Source organism: Sinocyclocheilus anshuiensis, unplaced genomic scaffold (genome assembly GCF_001515605.1).
Source record: "Sinocyclocheilus anshuiensis isolate Anshui unplaced genomic scaffold, SAMN03320099.WGS_v1.1 scaffold205, whole genome shotgun sequence".
In the NCBI taxonomy this organism is placed as follows: domain Eukaryota; kingdom Metazoa; phylum Chordata; class Actinopteri; order Cypriniformes; family Cyprinidae; genus Sinocyclocheilus; species Sinocyclocheilus anshuiensis.
Genome location: NW_015536497.1, coordinates 2975746 through 2994013, shown reverse-complemented (window position 1 = coordinate 2994013; position 18268 = coordinate 2975746). Strand labels below are relative to the sequence as shown.

The window sequence follows — 18268 nt, the reverse complement described above, 5'->3', positions numbered from 1 at the left end:
AAATGCATAAAACAGTGCAATTTGTCATGACCATATTGTCTTTTATATGCTCACTCTAAATGTCTCAATATGTGTTTCAGAGATGAATCTTCACACTTTTTTTTTTGTGGTGGGATGCTGTTGTGCCCTTTCATTGGGTGGTAAGTTTACCAATTGATCATGCAATTGAAAATTAAACTGCTAATGATTAACAATAAAGGATTGATAACATCAAAACACATGTAAAAGTTTTTTTTTTTTTCTGGTGCAAGAAATTCAGTCTTGTACTTTCAGTAATTTAAGCTGTTCATCTGGTGTAACATCCATCTTGGGTGATCTAGTTTCACTTTTTTGTTAATCAAGAAAATACAACGCTAAATAAAACAAATTAATACAAGGCATAAATGTCTTAGACTGAGGGAAGTTACAGCCTTCACTAGAATTAGTAAATATTCGCCTTTCTAGGGCTAGCTCATGATGCAATACGGTTTTCTTTTTTTTTAGCAGAAGAAGAGAGTCCTGGGAGACGTTTCATTCTAGATTCAATTGAGGAGGCAAAGAAAATTGTGGATGCTGCTTACAAGTATTCTCGAGATGAGTGAGTAACGTTTTTAAGAATGTTGCCCAATATTCCTGTTCTGTCATCCCAGTCATTGATCTATTTATTTTTATAAATCTCCCCACTTCCAGGAGTTTAGCAAGGGTGCGCAGAGATGTCATCAATAATTAATTCTTACATTTATTTGACAATTCTCACTCAAAGTATTTTTTAATCATATTTTTTTCAGATCATTTTAGAATAAATTCTATTGGTATTATCTTTTCTGTGCCCCTTAAAATGTGAAATAGCTTTGTTTAAAAACTGCTAAGTTAGATTAAATGCTATTTTGTACTGCATGCATTTTATTTAAAAAGTTAATTATTTTTAATTATTTTAAAATTTTATTATTTCATCATATAATTTTTTTTAACTTTAGTATATAGTAATTTGCCTATAAAATTGTTGAAATGCATAAAAAATTGTCATGAACATAATGTCTTTTATGTGCTCATTCTCTAAATGTCTCAATATGTGTTTCAGAGATGAATCTTCACACTTTTTTTTTTGTGGTGGGATGCTGTTGTGCCCTTTCATTGGGTGGTAAGTTTACCAATTGATCATGCAATTGAAAATTAAACTGCTAATGATTAACAATAAAGGATTGATAACATCAAAACACATGTAAAAGTTTTTTTTTTTTTCTGGTGCAAGAAATTCAGTCTTGTACTTTCAGTAATTTAAGCTGTTCATCTGGTGTAACATCCATCTTGGGTGATCTAGTTTCACTTTTTTGTTAATCAAGAAAATACAACGCTAAATAAAACAAATTAATACAAGGCATAAATGTCTTAGACTGAGGGAAGTTACAGCCTTCACTAGAATTAGTAAATATTCGCCTTTCTAGGGCTAGCTCATGATGCAATACGGTTTTCTTTTTTTTTAGCAGAAGAAGAGAGTCCTGGGAGACGTTTCATTCTAGATTCAATTGAGGAGGCAAAGAAAATTGTGGATGCTGCTTACAAGTATTCTCGTGATGAGTGAGTAACGTTTATAAGAATGTTGCTCAATATTCCTGTTCTGTCATCCCAGTTATTGATCTGCTTATTTTTTATAAATCTCCTAACTTCCAGGAGTTTAGCAAGGGTGCGCAGAGATGTCATCAAGCCTTCCGACAAGCTACGTCTACTGAAACAGCCAGCTCGAAAGACACGAGAGGCCGTGAGAGCCGCAGACTACATGGTGCAGACACTCAGGCTGATCAGTGAGAAAGCCCATCATGTACACAAGAGGTCCATCAATGCTACAAGTATGATAACAACCAGTTGCAAATCTTGCAAAGCTCAGATCAGATCTATCACTGTCTGATGTTTTATGCTCAAGACTGTCAATATGTGTTTTCTCCTAGACCTGCTGACTCTAGACGAGCTGAACACCATTGAACGTCTGACAGGCTGTACAGCTCAAACCCGGCCCCCATCTTGTAGGACCACACCCCTCATAAACAAATATCGAACTATCACCAATGTCTGCAACAACCGGTCAGTCTTTCCCTTCTTATACTGGGCAGTCTTTTTCAAAGACTCACTATTTGTCAAGCTAAACAACTAAATTTATAATTGCCAGGAGGAACCCACTCCTTGGTGCATCCAACACCGCTTTTGCCCGCTGGTTGCCTGCTCACTATGAAGATGGCATCTCCCTGCCCAAAGGGTGGGATCCCAACAGATTGCACAATGGTGCAACGCTGCCCCTGGTATGATGGAGATTATGAATAGTTTAATGAAGTTTACTTGACAATCAATGAGGCCACCAATCAATTAACAGTGTCTGTATTCTGTCTTTCTCATTGATTGCAGGTCAGATTGGTTTCAAATCGTATTCTAAGCACTGCAGATGCTGACATAGAGAGTGACCACGAATTTACTTTCATGCTCACCATCTTTGGGCAATGGGTTGACCATGATCTGACTTTAACGCCCTTCTCACCAAGCATTAGATCCTTCAGCAGTGGCCTCAACTGTGATGAGAGCTGTGAGCGCTCTGAACCCTGCTTCCCAATTCCGGTCAGTCAAGGATTGTCCCTCTGTCAAGGATTGTCCTACTCTCGTTCTCATATAATAACAGTTTTTAACGTTATATTTCATGTGTAAACACAGGCCCCTCCAGGAGATCGACGCCTGAGTCCTGACACCTGTCTCCCTGTCTTCCGCTCATCACCTGCCTGTGGTTCCGGGAACACTGCCTATATGTTTGGTGGGAACCCCAAAGTTCGGGAACAGATCAATGCTCTAACAGCTTTCCTAGATGCTGGACAGGTTTACGGGTCCGAGGATGGGCTAGCAAAGGAACTTCGAGATCTGACCAATGATGGTGGTCTTCTACGTGTCAATGATCAGTTCCTTGACAATGGACGAGAGCACCTGCCCTTTAGCAATTTAAAAAGCAAAATGTGTGCCACACGTCAGAAAATCCTTAATGACACAACCTTAACAGAGGTGCCTTGCTTTATTGCAGGTCAGTAACTTGTGCCTTCATAATGCAATTATCAGGCATATTTCTAGTTGTAATATATTAAATCAAACATCTAAAACAGGGGTCTCCAACCCTGCTCCTGGAGAGCCACCGTTCTGCAGATTTCATCTCCAACCCCAATCAAACACAACTCAACTGGCTAATCAAGGTGTTCAGGGCTACTTGATAATTACAGTCAGGTGTGTAGGAGTAGGGTTGGAACTGAAATCTACAGTACAGGACGGTAGCTCTCCAGGAGCAGGGTTGGAGATCCCTGATCTAAAATGTATGATGTATGCCTATTATTTGCACAACTCCATGTTTGCAAATGCTAATGAACTCTCAATGTGTGTAGGGGATGGTCGTGTTGATGAGAACACTGCGCTCACCTCAATACACACACTTTTCATGAGGGAGCACAATAGATTGGCTCGTGCCCTCCGTGTGCTCAACCCTACCTGGAGTAGCGAAACCCTCTATCAAGAGGCAAGAAAAATTGTGGGTGCCTACAACCAGGTAAAGATACCTAATTGAAAGCACATCAAGCACAAGCAGTTACATGTGGAGTACAACATATATGCATGAGCAACCTCTCCTTTCTCTTTTAGATCTTGGTGATTAAGGAATACTTGCCGCATATCGTGGGCCCTGATGCTTACAATAGACATCTCGGACTATATCCAGGTTACGATGAGAATGTGGACCCTACCATTGCGAACGTCTTTGCCACTGCAGCTTTCCGTTTTGCCCACCTGGCCATCCAACCCATCATATTTCGTCTTGATGAAAATTACCAGAACCATCCTCAATTTCTAAGTGTGCCCCTTTACGAGGCCTTCTTTTCTCCTTGGAGAGTGATCTTTGAGGGTGAGTTTGTATGGCTTGTTGCAGCATACCTTTTGAATCCTAAATCTGCCACAACTTTTTCTCTATCTTATTTTACTTCTGCTTTACGTTTTGCTTAGGGGGCATTGATCCTCTGCTTCGTGGACTGATTGGTCGGCCAGCAAAACTGAATACACAGGACCACATGTTGGTGGATGCGCTTAGAGAGAGGCTGTTTGCCTTTACATCCCACATTGCTTTGGACTTGGCCGCCCTCAACATGCAAAGAAGCCGTGACCATGGTATACCAGGTAAATATTCTGGACTCATACCCAACACATGCACACCAAGCCTCAGAACACTTTAATTCCAATCATGTGAAGCCAACTCGACATAATGCTGCAATATCACTTCATGTGTTTTTAAGAGATGACTTACTGAGTATCCATCTGTTGTTCCTTTTAAGGCTATAATGCATGGCGTCGGTTCTGTGGACTCTCTGCCCCTCAAAATGAGCAAGAATTGGGTGTGGTAATGAACAACACTGAATTGGCTCGCAGGTTGATTGAGCTTTATGGCACCCCTGAGAACATTGACATTTGGTTGGGAGGCGTCGCAGAGCCTTTTGTTCCTGGTGGTCGTGTTGGTCCTCTTTTTGCCTGCCTCATCTCTACACAGTTCCAACACATCCGCCAGGGGGACAGGTAAATATCTCTGTGTATTTAGTACAGGGGTGTCCAAGCCTTCTCCTGGAGGGCCACTAACCTGCAGTGTTCAGCTCCAACCCTAATTAAACACACCTGAACCAGCTAATCAAGGTCTTCAGGAAACTTCTAGGCAGGTGTGTTGGGGCAGGTTGGAACTAACCTCTATAGGACACTGCAGGAGCAGGCTTGGACACCTCTGATTTAGTATATGAGACTAGTATGTGTTTGAAAGGTGTTAATGTCAAGTGTCACATTGTGTTAAGGTTATGGTTTGAGAACTATGGAGTGTTCACCACCAGACAAAAGGCATCACTGGCCTCTGTTTCGCTAGCACGCATCATCTGTGACAACACCGGAATCCACAGAGTTCCCTACGATCCTTTCCGCTTCACCAGTCCTGCCAGTTTTGTTAACTGTGGGGATATCCCAGCCTTTGATCTCACCCCTTGGATTGAAACCAGTAAGACACCAGAGCAAATAAGTTCTTAAATGCATATGTGCAGCATAGTCATACATAAGTCTTCTTTCTTTGACTGCAAATTTCTGCCAAAATTTCTTACTACCTTTATATGTGCTTGTAGAGTACCTAATTTTGGGTTGTATAGGCACATATCAGGTATTGAAAAAAAATGTACAATCTGTTCGCATGGTCACCATAATTTGGTTAAGCTGTAATTCGGTATTTGACCTTTCAGGTAACAGTGGCATCCACAATTCAGACATTGGAAATGAGGTTAGACAAGTGTTTGTTTTCTCCTAAATGCAAGCAAAAAGAGCAAGTGATTTTGTTTTGCATATGACCTATAATTGAGTTTAAAATGATCAATTCACTGCAAAATCTGTAAACCGGACAAAGCTTGAGTATCTTCTTTGGTCTTCTTTGCTGTACACTGGATTGGCGCAGTGACATATTAATACATTTAAATGTCACAAATATCAAGCAATATTTCATGACTGCACCTGAACTGCACCAAACCTTTGTAAGCTGTCTAGCCCTTCTTTCTGCCTTTTGCTTGCTTCAAGGGGATTTGCTTAGGTTTGGGGAATCTTTTACATTTAAATCTGTGATTGCAAACAGTTAGGCTTATAGTACAAGCATATAACATCTATTCATTACCTCTCAGATACAGAGTCCTTCCAAGGACCTCCCGGACCCAGAGGACCCCCAGGGCAACCTGGTAAGCCAGTCATATATCAAACATGCCCTCCAAATATTATTTAAAATATCACTTAAAGATTGTTTATCATTTATTCTAATATTTAATTTTTCCAGGTCCACAAGGTGTAGCAGGTCCCCCTGGACCTCCAGGACCTCCCATTAATACCACAGGACAACAGTCTGCCTTTTTTGCTTCTGTTGGCACCATCCTTCCTGTCACTGCTAAGGTTGTTGTGTTCAATCAGGTCCTTTACAATGGACAGAACCATTATAATCAAACATCCGGACAGTTCGTCTGCCAGATACCTGGTGTATATGAGTTCCAGTTCTCATGCCTAGGTACTCGGACTTTGGGTACTGTCACCTTAAAGAAAAATGATGCTGTACAGCTAACTGCTGAAACAATCAACCTTAATACACGATCATTAGCTGAAGGGAGCGTGGTTCTGAACCTGCAGAGAGGAGACTCTGTGTGGATAGAGGCTTCTCGGGGTGCTAATGGTATAGGCAGATCCAGCTATTTCTCTGGCCATATTCTTTTCCCTGTTTGAGACTATTGTTTATAATGCACTATTATTTTCCTTTTATATAGCTGTTGTTTTTAATATTATAAATGCAGTTGCATACAAATGCACATATCCTGGTGATAGGAATAGCTAAAAAAAAAAAGCCTATAAAATGCAAATAATAAATCTGCTATGTTTCCATAGTCTTTTAACAAATTGACTGTTACTGTATCTTTTAAGTAGGAGTCCTTTTCTGTTGTTGGTGGTGTTTGTTAGCTATGCAAAATTAAGGATTCAGTTATACTTAGTCTTTGAATTTTGAATTGTTTAAAGCTAAATTCTTCATTTAGGAACATGGATGTAACTGATCATTGTTATTTCTTTTATGTACTGTATGTTGATATTTGTTGTTTTTGGTTTCGTTGTTAGATTGCAACAAAATATTCTGTAGTCCATGGTGTGACAGTTATTTTTGTGTATGCTTTTAGCAAAGTGAAATAAATGAATGAATTTTCTGTATCATCAATTCATTATTTGCCTTGTTCTACTTCCTAAATCGTGAGTATGAATACACAACCAAAAGGGAAAATATTTAATACATAAAAGGTCCAAATTAAAGTTGTGACTTGTCAACACAAAACATTTCAATAAAGACAAATAACTCTCAGTGGTTATGCTGTAAATCAGTATGCTTGTTACTGCAGTGGAACGTGTCAGCAGCTGCAGCTTCAGCTCCTCCAGCATGCAGGTCTCTGCTAACCTGGCTTGATTTCGTGTGACAGGAATAGCATGGGGAAGCATTTCTTCACAAATGTTAACCATGTAGCACCACAGAAAACATTCTCACTTATAACATCAACTGAAAAGGGTTGTAGCAACATCATGAGGATAGCAGGTTGTGGACATAACCAAACTACCCACAAGCTGTTGTGATTTCTTATGTTAATATATATAGCTAGAAACATGAGATAATGTGCTTGTTAATGTTTACTAAACTTATTAAACTTTACCTAATGATCAACAGATAATTAATGTAAATTACAATGCTTACAAATCTCATTAAACTTTTAATTCTTAAGGTCATGCACTTCTTGAAAATCTACAAATTAAAAGCTTTTGTTAATGTACAACACTTTTGTTGCTATTGAGGTGTGATATGGGTACGGTTAGGGTTTGTAGATGGGTCAGTTTGATTACTGTAAGGGAACACGGTTCAATCTGTTTATATTACATTGTTTTGATAAATGAACAAGTATTTTCTTGAAAAATGGATTTGTTTTCTCCTGCTGATGTATGATTCAAGGAATACCCTGTTTAATTATATAGTATACTAATATACATGTTGAGGCAATAAAAACATGTTTTGCACCCAATTTGCAATGTGTGTTACATCTTTAAGAAGCATTTACATAAACTTGACTAACCATCCTTTACACTTACAAGGTACTGAATGATTAATAAACGTTTATAAACATTTACAAATGATGAATATTTTCAACTTTAGAATGGGTATTGCAAAAACATGAACAAATAATTAATAAATGATTTGTGAAGATGTATAAATAGTAGAAAACTACACAACAAATGGAGACTAAATATAGGACCTTTACAGACTGAATATGAGTTAATGAATAATATGTTAACATGAATAGTTCAGTGAATAGCAAAGAGCTTAAAATGACTAAATAAGCTATTTTCTTGATGAGTTCTGTTCAAATCATTTGTAGATTTTTTAAAAAGTGCATGATCGTATGAATTGAAAGTTTAATGACATTTGTAAGTATTTTAATTTACATTAAATAATGATCTGTTAATCATTAGGTAATGTTTAATTAACTAAGTACATTAGTAAACATTAACAAGCACATTATCTCATAGCTATGTCAATATTAGCTAATGATCTGTTAAGCATTATATAGCCTAATGTTTGTTAATGATTTATTATTGAAAATTATTATAAAATGTTACCAAAGTGGGAATATAATGGCTTAAAATTCACATTTGAGATAAGACTGTGTGTAATTAAAATTGTAGACATAAATGTTACAGTCAAGTACGTTAAGCACAGACCTTATTTTGCTCATGAATCCCATATACTGTTATTTTCAGTGTTGGGGGTAACTCATTACAAGTAACGCAAGTTACGTAATCAGATACTTTCCATAAAAAGTAACTAAGTAAAGTAATTAGTTACTTTTTTTATGGAGTAACGCAATATTGTAATGCATTACTTTTAAAAGTAACTTTCCCCAACACTGGTTATTTTACAACGAATGGCAAATGCTAATTCTCTTCTGGTTTCAGGATTACAAACGAAACAAATTTATGGACACTTTTCACCTTTTTGGTTTTAAAGGGAACATATTTATATGAAGAAAACTTTCCTGGCTAACCAGCAGGGAATGTTCTGGGAACGTTACTCTTAGGTTATAATAAAAGAAAATAACCAAATGGGAATCAAATATAAACATTAGGGGAATGTCCTGTTTTTTGGTTCGGCCAAGTACATCCAGGATTTTCGCTTTCAGCCCACAATTTTCATTTCATTGCATCCCTAAAGTAAACTGCAGCATAATAAACTTCTAGAAGACTATATTATTTTTGCATTCTCATTTGCTCTATAGCAGCAAAAGAAAAATGCTTTATTGTGTTTCCACAACTTTCTAAATCAGGAGAAATTACATATAGACTATTGTATGGCGGTCAGAAGAGAGAAAGGTGTTAAAACTACAGTCATTCTCAGGAGCTGTAGGCTATAGAACAATTTTAAAATCATTGCATTAATTTTTGTTTGTTTGTTTATTTATGTATTTATTGTAATTTAATGCCAGGGTAATGACACAACGCAGATGCTAGTGTTATAAAAGCATTATTTAAAAAAAAAAAAACAGGGCAGTAATTAGTCACTAACTAAGCCCTTTGCCTAGAGTGCAACACCATAAATCCACCCATGCTTTTATCTATCCTTGAACCAATAATGGTCCTCCATCACTTTTTACCAAATGGTTTCTTTATGCTGCTACACTCCAGAAGAAGTCAGATCCAAACATCTCTCCCCACTATTGACCAGAGAAGAGTAAAAGAATCCACTTCCCTATCTATACATCCTTGAGGGTCAATCTACATATTGTATCAGTGTGCTGTCCAGCCTAAGTTCTTCTAATTCTTCTTTTAAAATTTGGTTATATGCATGGGGGGAGTGTTTGAAGCCTTGAGGCATTCTTAGCGTTTACATAAAACATATATGTCACACACATATTTAACTTCCCACACAGCGCAAAGCCGCCAGCACAGTTAATCATTCAACCAAAACATTAAATGCTTCAATATTTCCAACACTTTGACGCACATACACAAATATTTCTCACAACATATAATGGACAAACAAAGACTAACAGTCTAACTCTACTTAGTCTGCAGACACCTGATTCAGCCGCCCTTCCCTCATGAGTACCCCTCAAGGCCACGCCCCACTTTCTCTGGGCGGCTCCTCAATTCCTGGGCTTACTCACTTTGGGAAGTCTCTGAACAGGTTTTTAGTGCCCCTTCACGACTGGCACAGTGCACTTCTTATATACAACTTATATACAAAAGCTCTGTGTCCCTTGACACTGTGTACACAAAAACTTAATACTCTGATCAAAGCAACCCCTCCCTCATAAGCACCCCTCAAGGCCACTTTTACTTTACTTAATTTAGCTCAAATTCAATATCTTAGATTTGTTTATTGGTGAAGCCATCATTCCCTATTATAACATCCAGGGTTGGCAATTTTCAGCATATTGATTTATATATTGATTACTTTCATTTTCACATAATATTTCATAGAATTTACACAATAGCAGCAGCGAGCGTCCAGCGGGCGACACTGTATGCAAGCTAATCGGGTAAACACTGTAAACCAAATTCTACAAAACCTAAGAGAGAAATGCAGTGCATATCATGCAGTGCGATAAAATAGCTTCTCTTCCCTGCAAACGATACAATGAAGAATGAATGGTTGTTTAACTTAAAGGCAAAAACAAAACAAAAGGTAAGCATTTATCCTTATAGAGAATGAGAAGTAACCATGGGAACGGATAGCGTATCCTGCTAATATGGCGGCGCCTTCCCGAAATGCAATGCGGAGTGAAAAGATCGTGACGTACCTCCTCATTCTCTATTACGATGTGGCGTTAACGCACTTTATATTCCGGTCCTGTGGAGGGCAGCACATCGAGACCGATCCAAAGACGAACATTTGTTTGTGGAAGTAACAAGTCTACAAAACGCGTCCAGATGATCTACACTACTTGTGTTCTGGTTAAAGACCGTGTTTCGCTGGTTATGAAGAAGAAGTCGAAGACGAAGCCCATGACGGATCTGTCTTCACGCGCTGGTCTCGTGTTTCCCGTCGAGCACTTTCAGCAAGCATTCGGCGACGGAAAGCTCTCGCGGGCAGTAGACGAGGAAGCGCTGGTGTTTCTCACAGCCGTGCTGGAGTTCCTTGTGGCCGAGATCTTGACTTTGGCGGGACAAGATGCTGAACGTAATCAGTCTAATAAGATCACAATACATCATCTCCCTGGACTGCAGGACAGAAAGAGATACGCAAAGTTGTTGAAACTCTGTAAAGAAGAGGAAGAGGAGGAAGAGGAGTAGGAAGCGGTTGGTGTAGCGCTGTGGTTCACTGCACGTTTGTTGCCTTCTGACTGAATGATGCACGAACATTTATTACATCTTCAGCGTTGTTTGTCATATAAGCACACTGACTGTACAGATCTGTCTCCTCTGTTTTGCTTGACATGGTGCGTCTCAAAGCTCTGCTTTACTGCTTTTATTGATAGATGCACTTTGTCTTTTAGGACTGTGCAATCCTTCTTGAGCAAGCGTTTTAAACGTGCTCTGATCTGATGGAAATAAACTTATTCGCATATTGGCGTTGTTTTAATGTTAACAAAAGATCTCCACTATTACGCAACATAAAAAAAATAATAAATATAAAAGCGAACTTAGACCACAAATCAATTTCCCAGGCGTTTTCGGCAAACTAGAAACCATATAAGTACAACATTGAACAATTTCTTTACCTACCTACTTTATCTCGTTAGATTCATGTTAAATCCCACTGTTCTAATCTCTTCTGTGACCGCTGGTCTGTCCTATTCTTTAAAGCATTTTCCTTTACATTGGATTTTTATATCATTATTATAGTGAATCAGTGTAGCTAATGTATCTATCCTAAGAGCATATTAGAATAATATCCTTTTAAAATTAACTACATGTTTAGGGTTAGATACTGTATTTTTTTAGTATCACAAATATAATTTATTCCCACCCCATAAAAATGACTTATGTGGCCCAGTTGCATTAAAACACAATACACTACTGTGTCTATATATATAGATAGATAGATAGATAGATAGATAGTCATTATTGTATCCCTTATTATTTTACTTGTCTTGCAAGTAATCTGTTTTGTAATTTGTGTTTCTGAATGCTGCTGTCCAAATTCAGGATCCCTAAAATAATGTAGGAATAGGATTTCAGTTCACAAAAGTAAAGAACAAAGTAAGGGATATTAGATATTTTCAAACATAAAATGTTTTTAAAAGTCAGTGATTTGAAAAGTGAACATGAACAAGATGCTAGATGATGATAGTTACAGAACTTTGCCAACAGGTGGCGCTAGGACTACACTATAGTGAAAAGTGACAGTGTTTGAAACAGCATACTACTTACTATATTACTCTCACTATTGCTGCAGTCAATAACATGTATACTGCAAACAGTATGCAAATGTCTTTTCTAGTGTGATGGATGAGATGTTTATACAGCAGCAATTTTTTTTTTTTTGCATCATACTTCTATAAATTACAACTTTTTTACATAAAATTGCATTAAAAATATTTCCAACTCAACTTTGCTTGCTGAATTGCACATGCATCATGATGAGGTCATATGACAAGTACATATTAATTAATAATTCTATACCCATTAAAAGACACGAGTCCATTTCAGCTGTATTTTAATATTTACATTGGGCCTGCATGTATGTGTTCCTCATCAGGAGACTTTTATCTCTTTAGACAATACATTTTAATATTGCTTTGGAAATATTTGTATATATATTGTCTGTATTATTTAGCTAATTCTACTTTCACAATATTATTTTTGTCCCCATTGTCTATATTTGTATTAATAGCCATTCAGACTAAACTCTCTTTCTTCTGCTGCTTTCAATCAAACAACTTACAATATCACCCTATTATGAGGAAAAAAAGATACAAACAAGGCCAGACTACAAAACCACTGATGTTCAGAAGAATGTCTGTGGAAATCTAATGTTTAGCCAAAGTCTGGGCTTACTTTGAATTCTTCTTTTGTCACCACCAGTGATAACATTGAGGTTTACTCCTACCCATAAACAGCCCCCATTCCATGGGATTTATAATGAGGGAACTCAAAAATGACCCAAAGGGAATTACAGAAATGTTTAGAAGGCAATATGGAAAGACGTTACTACTTGTGTTCTGCGAAAGGCGAGAAGGACTCCTCCCCTTGTTCACTCTCAATGAATTCTCTCCCAATCCAGCCTACTCATGCCGAGTGCCACGTAGGCCAGTGTGGATGTGCACAATACCAGTTAAGGCTTCACTGCTTGCCTCTGAGTAATGGAAACCTGCTGTTTTTTCAGGGGAAATCATCTGAAACGAGCTGTTCCGAGTTACTAGTTACTATTTTGATACACTTCTCCAAGTTGTAGATTTGATATATCAGTTAATTTACAATTTAAGTTGCTTAAAAAGGTTTTATTATATGAATTGATGGGCAGTGTAATGTCAGATATTTAAAAAGATTAAATAAAAAGAAAACAAAACAGATATACAGCATTTGCATCTATACGTCACCATTTGGTCAGTTACCCGGATGCGCGGCCATATTGTAGATACTCGGATGTAAACAACAGCATGGATTGCACTGCTAATGTACTATTGAAGACTGTCTAAACCACAGAAAAAACGTGTGGAAGCTGCTAAATCATATAGAGAGGGACTTGGAAAGCAGGGAAGGGCACAATATTGTGATAAACTAAAGTTAATAGGTGGTAAAGATCCGTACGAGCTGGCTCCTTTGTCGTGGACTGATGACCCGACAATTCTTCCTTCTGTTTCTTATCCCGACATAAGCTGCGCAAATTGAAATTGAAAATTGAAAATATACCCAATGGAAATAATTAATTTTGCAAAAACTCCCATATATCGGAAAAACAAAATTACGCTTGCATGAGGTGGTTTTTCAGGCAATTCGAAAAAGGAATATTTTGCAAAACTGCAATGGAAAAAGTTTTGTTGCATTAACAGGTCACCTGGCATATGTAAAAGTCACATGATCATTCTTTAATGTACTATAACCTCCAATAAACACCTCATACTTGGCTGCTTTCAAGTATAAGGGGTTTCCTTGCCATTAATTCTTGGATAACTCCTTATTTACACTGCACACGTCTGCGGAGCATTACAGCTCCAACACGGCCACTGGAGCTGATTTAGTTTTTTTAGTTGATTTAGCACTTTAGTCAATGCTTGTGTTTGTAGCAGCTGGGCCGTGGTACGTTTCAGAAGCATCCTTAAGCAGGGCACGACAGGGCAGTCGTGGCCTAATGGTTAGAGAGTCGGACTCGTGACCCAAAGGTTGCGGGTGGGGGGAGTGAATACCACAACTGAGGTGCCCTTGAGCAAGGCACTGAACCCCCAACTGCTCCCCAGGCGCCGCAGCAAAAAAATGGCTGTCCACTGCTCCGGGTGTGTCTTCACGGTGTGTGTGTGTTCACTGCTGTGTGTGTGCACTTTGGATGGGATAAATGCAGAGCACTAATTCCGAGTATGGGTCACCATACTTGGCCACATGTCACGTCACTCACTGAAAGTGGCTCTCCACACTGCTTCGCTAAAGATACACATCAATGTCTCCTTCGATTAAAAATAATGACTAGTGTGATGGTTGCGATATAGTAAACCTACCAACATCCATCACCATGACTTATCGAGAGAGGAAAAAATTACGTTTTAGTCGCATAACATTGGTTCATGGAAACGCCGTCATTTCCCGATAGTTTTTTATCGACATTTATAAAATATCGCACAATTTTTGCACAAATATGTAATGGAAACGCAGCTATAGTGAACTAAATTTTTTCGCAAGTTCGACACGAGTTCCGTTTGGTTCAGTGGCATTGTTTATGTTCAGTGCCACCAATATGGCCGACTTCCGGATTGATGACATGTCGTGATAACACCCTATTGGGATTTTTTTTCGTAAGTTAGTGAGTTCATGCAGTCCATTTAAGTGCTACTTTCCAAATACAGAACATTCTACAAACGTTAGTATTGGGTTCGGTAACTATAAAATAACATTCCTAGAACATTCTGGGAACAAAAAAAAAACAACATTGTCGTATTACTACAAAAAGGTCTCCCCTTTTCCTCTGAAGTTCAGGAAAGCGATTAGCTAATGTTTTTATGTTGCTTGTGTAAGTCACATTCGTTGCTTGCCGGCAAAATCCAGTCAATTTCAAACGGAATCTGCACTACTGGGTTCACGTTCACCATGCAGATTTCGTTCCTGTTCAAGATTTCGCCGAGTTGACCAACAGAAAGTGACTTATGTGTGAGCAGTTCTTTATGCGTCACTTTAATATTGATAATGGGCAACTGGATATTTTTGTCTGCGAAACTGACCGCACCGACGCCTTCCAATTCTGTGCCTAAACTGATTATTCATCGCAGCTTTGCCTCATTTCCTTTTGACTACCACTTTTAGGCCGTCTGTGTTTTCAGCAGACGACTTTTACTGCATTACCTATCAACCGAAGAGAAAGCAAGAAGCGTGGACAGAGGAACTAGGTTAATTACTTTCATATGCGGTTCTACAGTCTGAGGAATGCAGGAGCGACCGCTGCCAGAGAAGAGGGAAGCCCGGGTGCTGAACGTTCTGGGTGATGTACGAAAAACAACAGTGACCCAGTACAGCTGGTTCTGTTCATGTGGCTCTCAGGACGACGAGCACAAAGTGTTTGCTATTTTTCTTCCACACAGACCGACTGCAATTGGCATGTCAGACAGCTACAGTGGAATGCAATACTTTATCAAAACGTTTGAACCTGGCGTTTGGAATATGAGCAGATATTCGGAGCCTGCGAATATCACAATAATCCACACCACTCCAGTCCATTAATTAACGTCTTGTGAAGTGAAAAGATGCATGTTTATAAGAAACAACATGAATCCATCATTAATTTGATTCCCCCCCCCCTTTTTTTGTACTTTAAACCATCACAGCCGGCCAAAATAAGTCCATAATCCATAATAACGCTTCCTCCAGTAAAGAAGTTCATGCCCTGTTGTACTTTCTCATCAAAATCCACCAACATATTTGTTTAGAACTGTTTGGACTGTGCATCTTTCTCTCCTGATTTAGACTAGACAGTTTTTTTTTTCACTGGAGGAAGCAGTATTATGGAGAAGGACTCATAATTTAGCAAGAAGCAATGGTTTGAAGTTAACAATGTCTTAATTATGGATTTGTTCATTACAAACATGCATCTTGTGGATTACTCACATTACTTGTTTATTATTGTAATGTTTTTATCAGCTGTTTGGACTCTCATTCTGACGGCACCCATTCACTGCAGAGGATCCATTGGTGAGCAAGTGATGTAATGCTTCATTTCTCCAAAATCTGTCCTGAAGAAACAAATAAATCTACATCTTAAATGGCCTGAGGGTGAGAACATTTTCAGCAAATTTTCATTTTGGATGGGCTATTTCTTTCTTTTCTAAACTAATTCATGATACAAAATATCTGCTGCTGCAATTAGCAAATCTTTAGGAGCCTATGTCTGTAAAGAAGAGAAGAATACCTTGTTAAGTTAAAATGTGCCCTCTAGTGTCCCCAAAAGAGTTTGCATGATGGAAGTTCATTGCACTCGTGGATGATGAATATGGAATAGCTCATCTAAAAGAGATTCATTTTACATTGACTAAGATAATATATAGTCTATGGGTTCAGAGTGAATGCCACAATGAAATATCATCTATGTAATTTATGACACACGTTCAGTGAAGCCTTAAATTTAAAGGATATTTTCTGTTGGTCCGCTGAAAAGAGAGGAAAAAAGACTTTGGAAACCTCTCTTTCTAGTTGTGCATTGTTGGTCCTTGCGGGTTGTCACTGGGCATGAGTGCTTTAAGAGGCTAGACACAGAATTTGGAGACCATTGATTAAGTTTTTCTAACTAGCAATTATGCTTCCTTTGCAAGCCATAGGATGCATCGCTCATGGGAAAGTATAAAAAGGCAGTAGTTGGGTCAGATTAGAGTGCGTAACAGTTAAGGGAAAGAGGAAGGAGGGATCTACATTAAGGTCTGGGTGGCCCAGGTGAGTTTATGATTGAATGTTATAAACAGTGCATCATGTGACGAACGTAGAACAGTTTCCAGCAAAAGCTCCTATTGAAAGTAAGCACATGTGATGTTTAGTGTAGCACCTCGTAAAGCTGTGAAGGCCCCACACATGACTTTGCTTTCAAAAAAGGGCTAGAAAGTAATAAAGGATTTAGTGAAAGTTATAGGAGGAAAATAAAAAACGGATTTCGTTTTATGAGCAACAACTTCTTGAACAGACAATGTAGTGTAAATCTGTTTTGCTTATACTTTGCAGGCCTCTCTCTAGAACATTGATATGGCGACATTTTGCCAAGAGGTGTGTTTTTTTTTTTTTTTTTACAAGTGATCAGTCTTATGAATTTCACATCGCGGATAATATAGCGGATGGAAAAAGTCCTTTAAGCTCTGTTTAAAAAATCAGCTCCTCCTCCCTGTCGCTTGCGCATCAGTTAGTCCAAGTGCAGAGCAATAGGAGGTCGCACTGAGATCTCACCTTTCCGTTATGTAAGTCTCACTTGATTTAATTTAATCTATTAGGCTATTTTTTTAATTTACAAGCAAGCTTTATGAAAGAGCACAACTTAGCCCAATTTTATTGTTTCCCCAATTCAGTTACTGGAACGTCGGCAAGCAGAAGAACTGGAGAAGTCAATTTAACATAAAAAATGAGTACGAGTTTAATTGACACCGTAATTTACGCATTTGCGCATGTGTGTTTATTAAATTGCATTGTACAAACGGGTCTTTCTCAGCGTCAGGGCAACAGTGGAGCGGCAGCTCTCAGACAAACCTTTTGCCTCTTAAAGGTTAATCTAAAAGTTAGATTCGTCACAGCACAACAGAAAAGAAATGAGAAATGCTGATCCAAAACCCACTTCTTCTATCTTTTGTTAATAATGTTTTGAAGAAAACGTAATGATGTAAAACTTTTTTATAGGCTACTGTATCTGTTTATAAAATTATAAAAAATATTTTGTATTATAAAAAGAAAATGTATTCGAAAAAATTAACATTTTTTTAATAAAATTGAAAAAAAAAAGAAAAGTAAAAAAGTAACAAACTGTCAGTTTGGTTTCTTTTTATTTATTTAAAATATGTTGAAAAATAATTATTAAGATAGGCCTATGTACACATGCATTCAAGCAGCAATAAATCCGTTTTATTTGATGGTTACACTTGATTTTTTATTTTTTATTTTTTATTTTTTATTTTTTTTAGAAAATGGTAAAAACGTTTTTTTTTTTTACTAGATGTTTCCTTTTTATTATATCGAATATATTTTTCTTTAATATTAATGAATGCATTACTGAGGAAAATGTCAACAAATATTTTTGCACTGATGTAAAGTCTGTCAAAATTCTTTACATATTTATTTTCAACATGTTAAATAACACGTTTTACAGTTTCATAAGAACGGGGCTTTTCCGTTACCGGAGCTTGTATAACAAGAAACTTAAAAAAAAAATCAGCTCCTCCTCCCTCTTGCACTTGCGCATCAGTTAGTCCAAGTGCAGAGCAATAGGAGGTCGCACTGAGATCTCACCTTTCAGTTATGTAAGTCTCACTTGATTTAACTTAATTTATTATTTTCAAACAAGCTTTATGAAAGAGCA

At 37.8% G+C, this 18268-nt stretch overlaps 1 protein-coding gene across 1 annotated transcript; it reads left to right on the top strand.

The window, feature by feature from the left end:
- The first annotated feature begins 573 nt into the window (after nt 1–573).
- Nucleotides 574–5939, top strand: LOC107688477 (eosinophil peroxidase-like). Its single transcript, XM_016486159.1, has 15 exons — nt 574–577; nt 1464–1557; nt 1651–1826; nt 1926–2058; nt 2144–2273; nt 2377–2583; nt 2677–3034; nt 3387–3547; nt 3640–3898; nt 3997–4167; nt 4323–4560; nt 4827–5023; nt 5259–5296; nt 5688–5741; nt 5837–5939. Exons 1-15 carry the CDS (start codon nt 574–576, stop codon nt 5849–5851), a joined length of 2235 nt encoding a protein of 744 aa, XP_016341645.1. The 3' UTR covers nt 5852–5939.
- Nucleotides 5940–18268: the final 12329 nt, after the last annotated feature.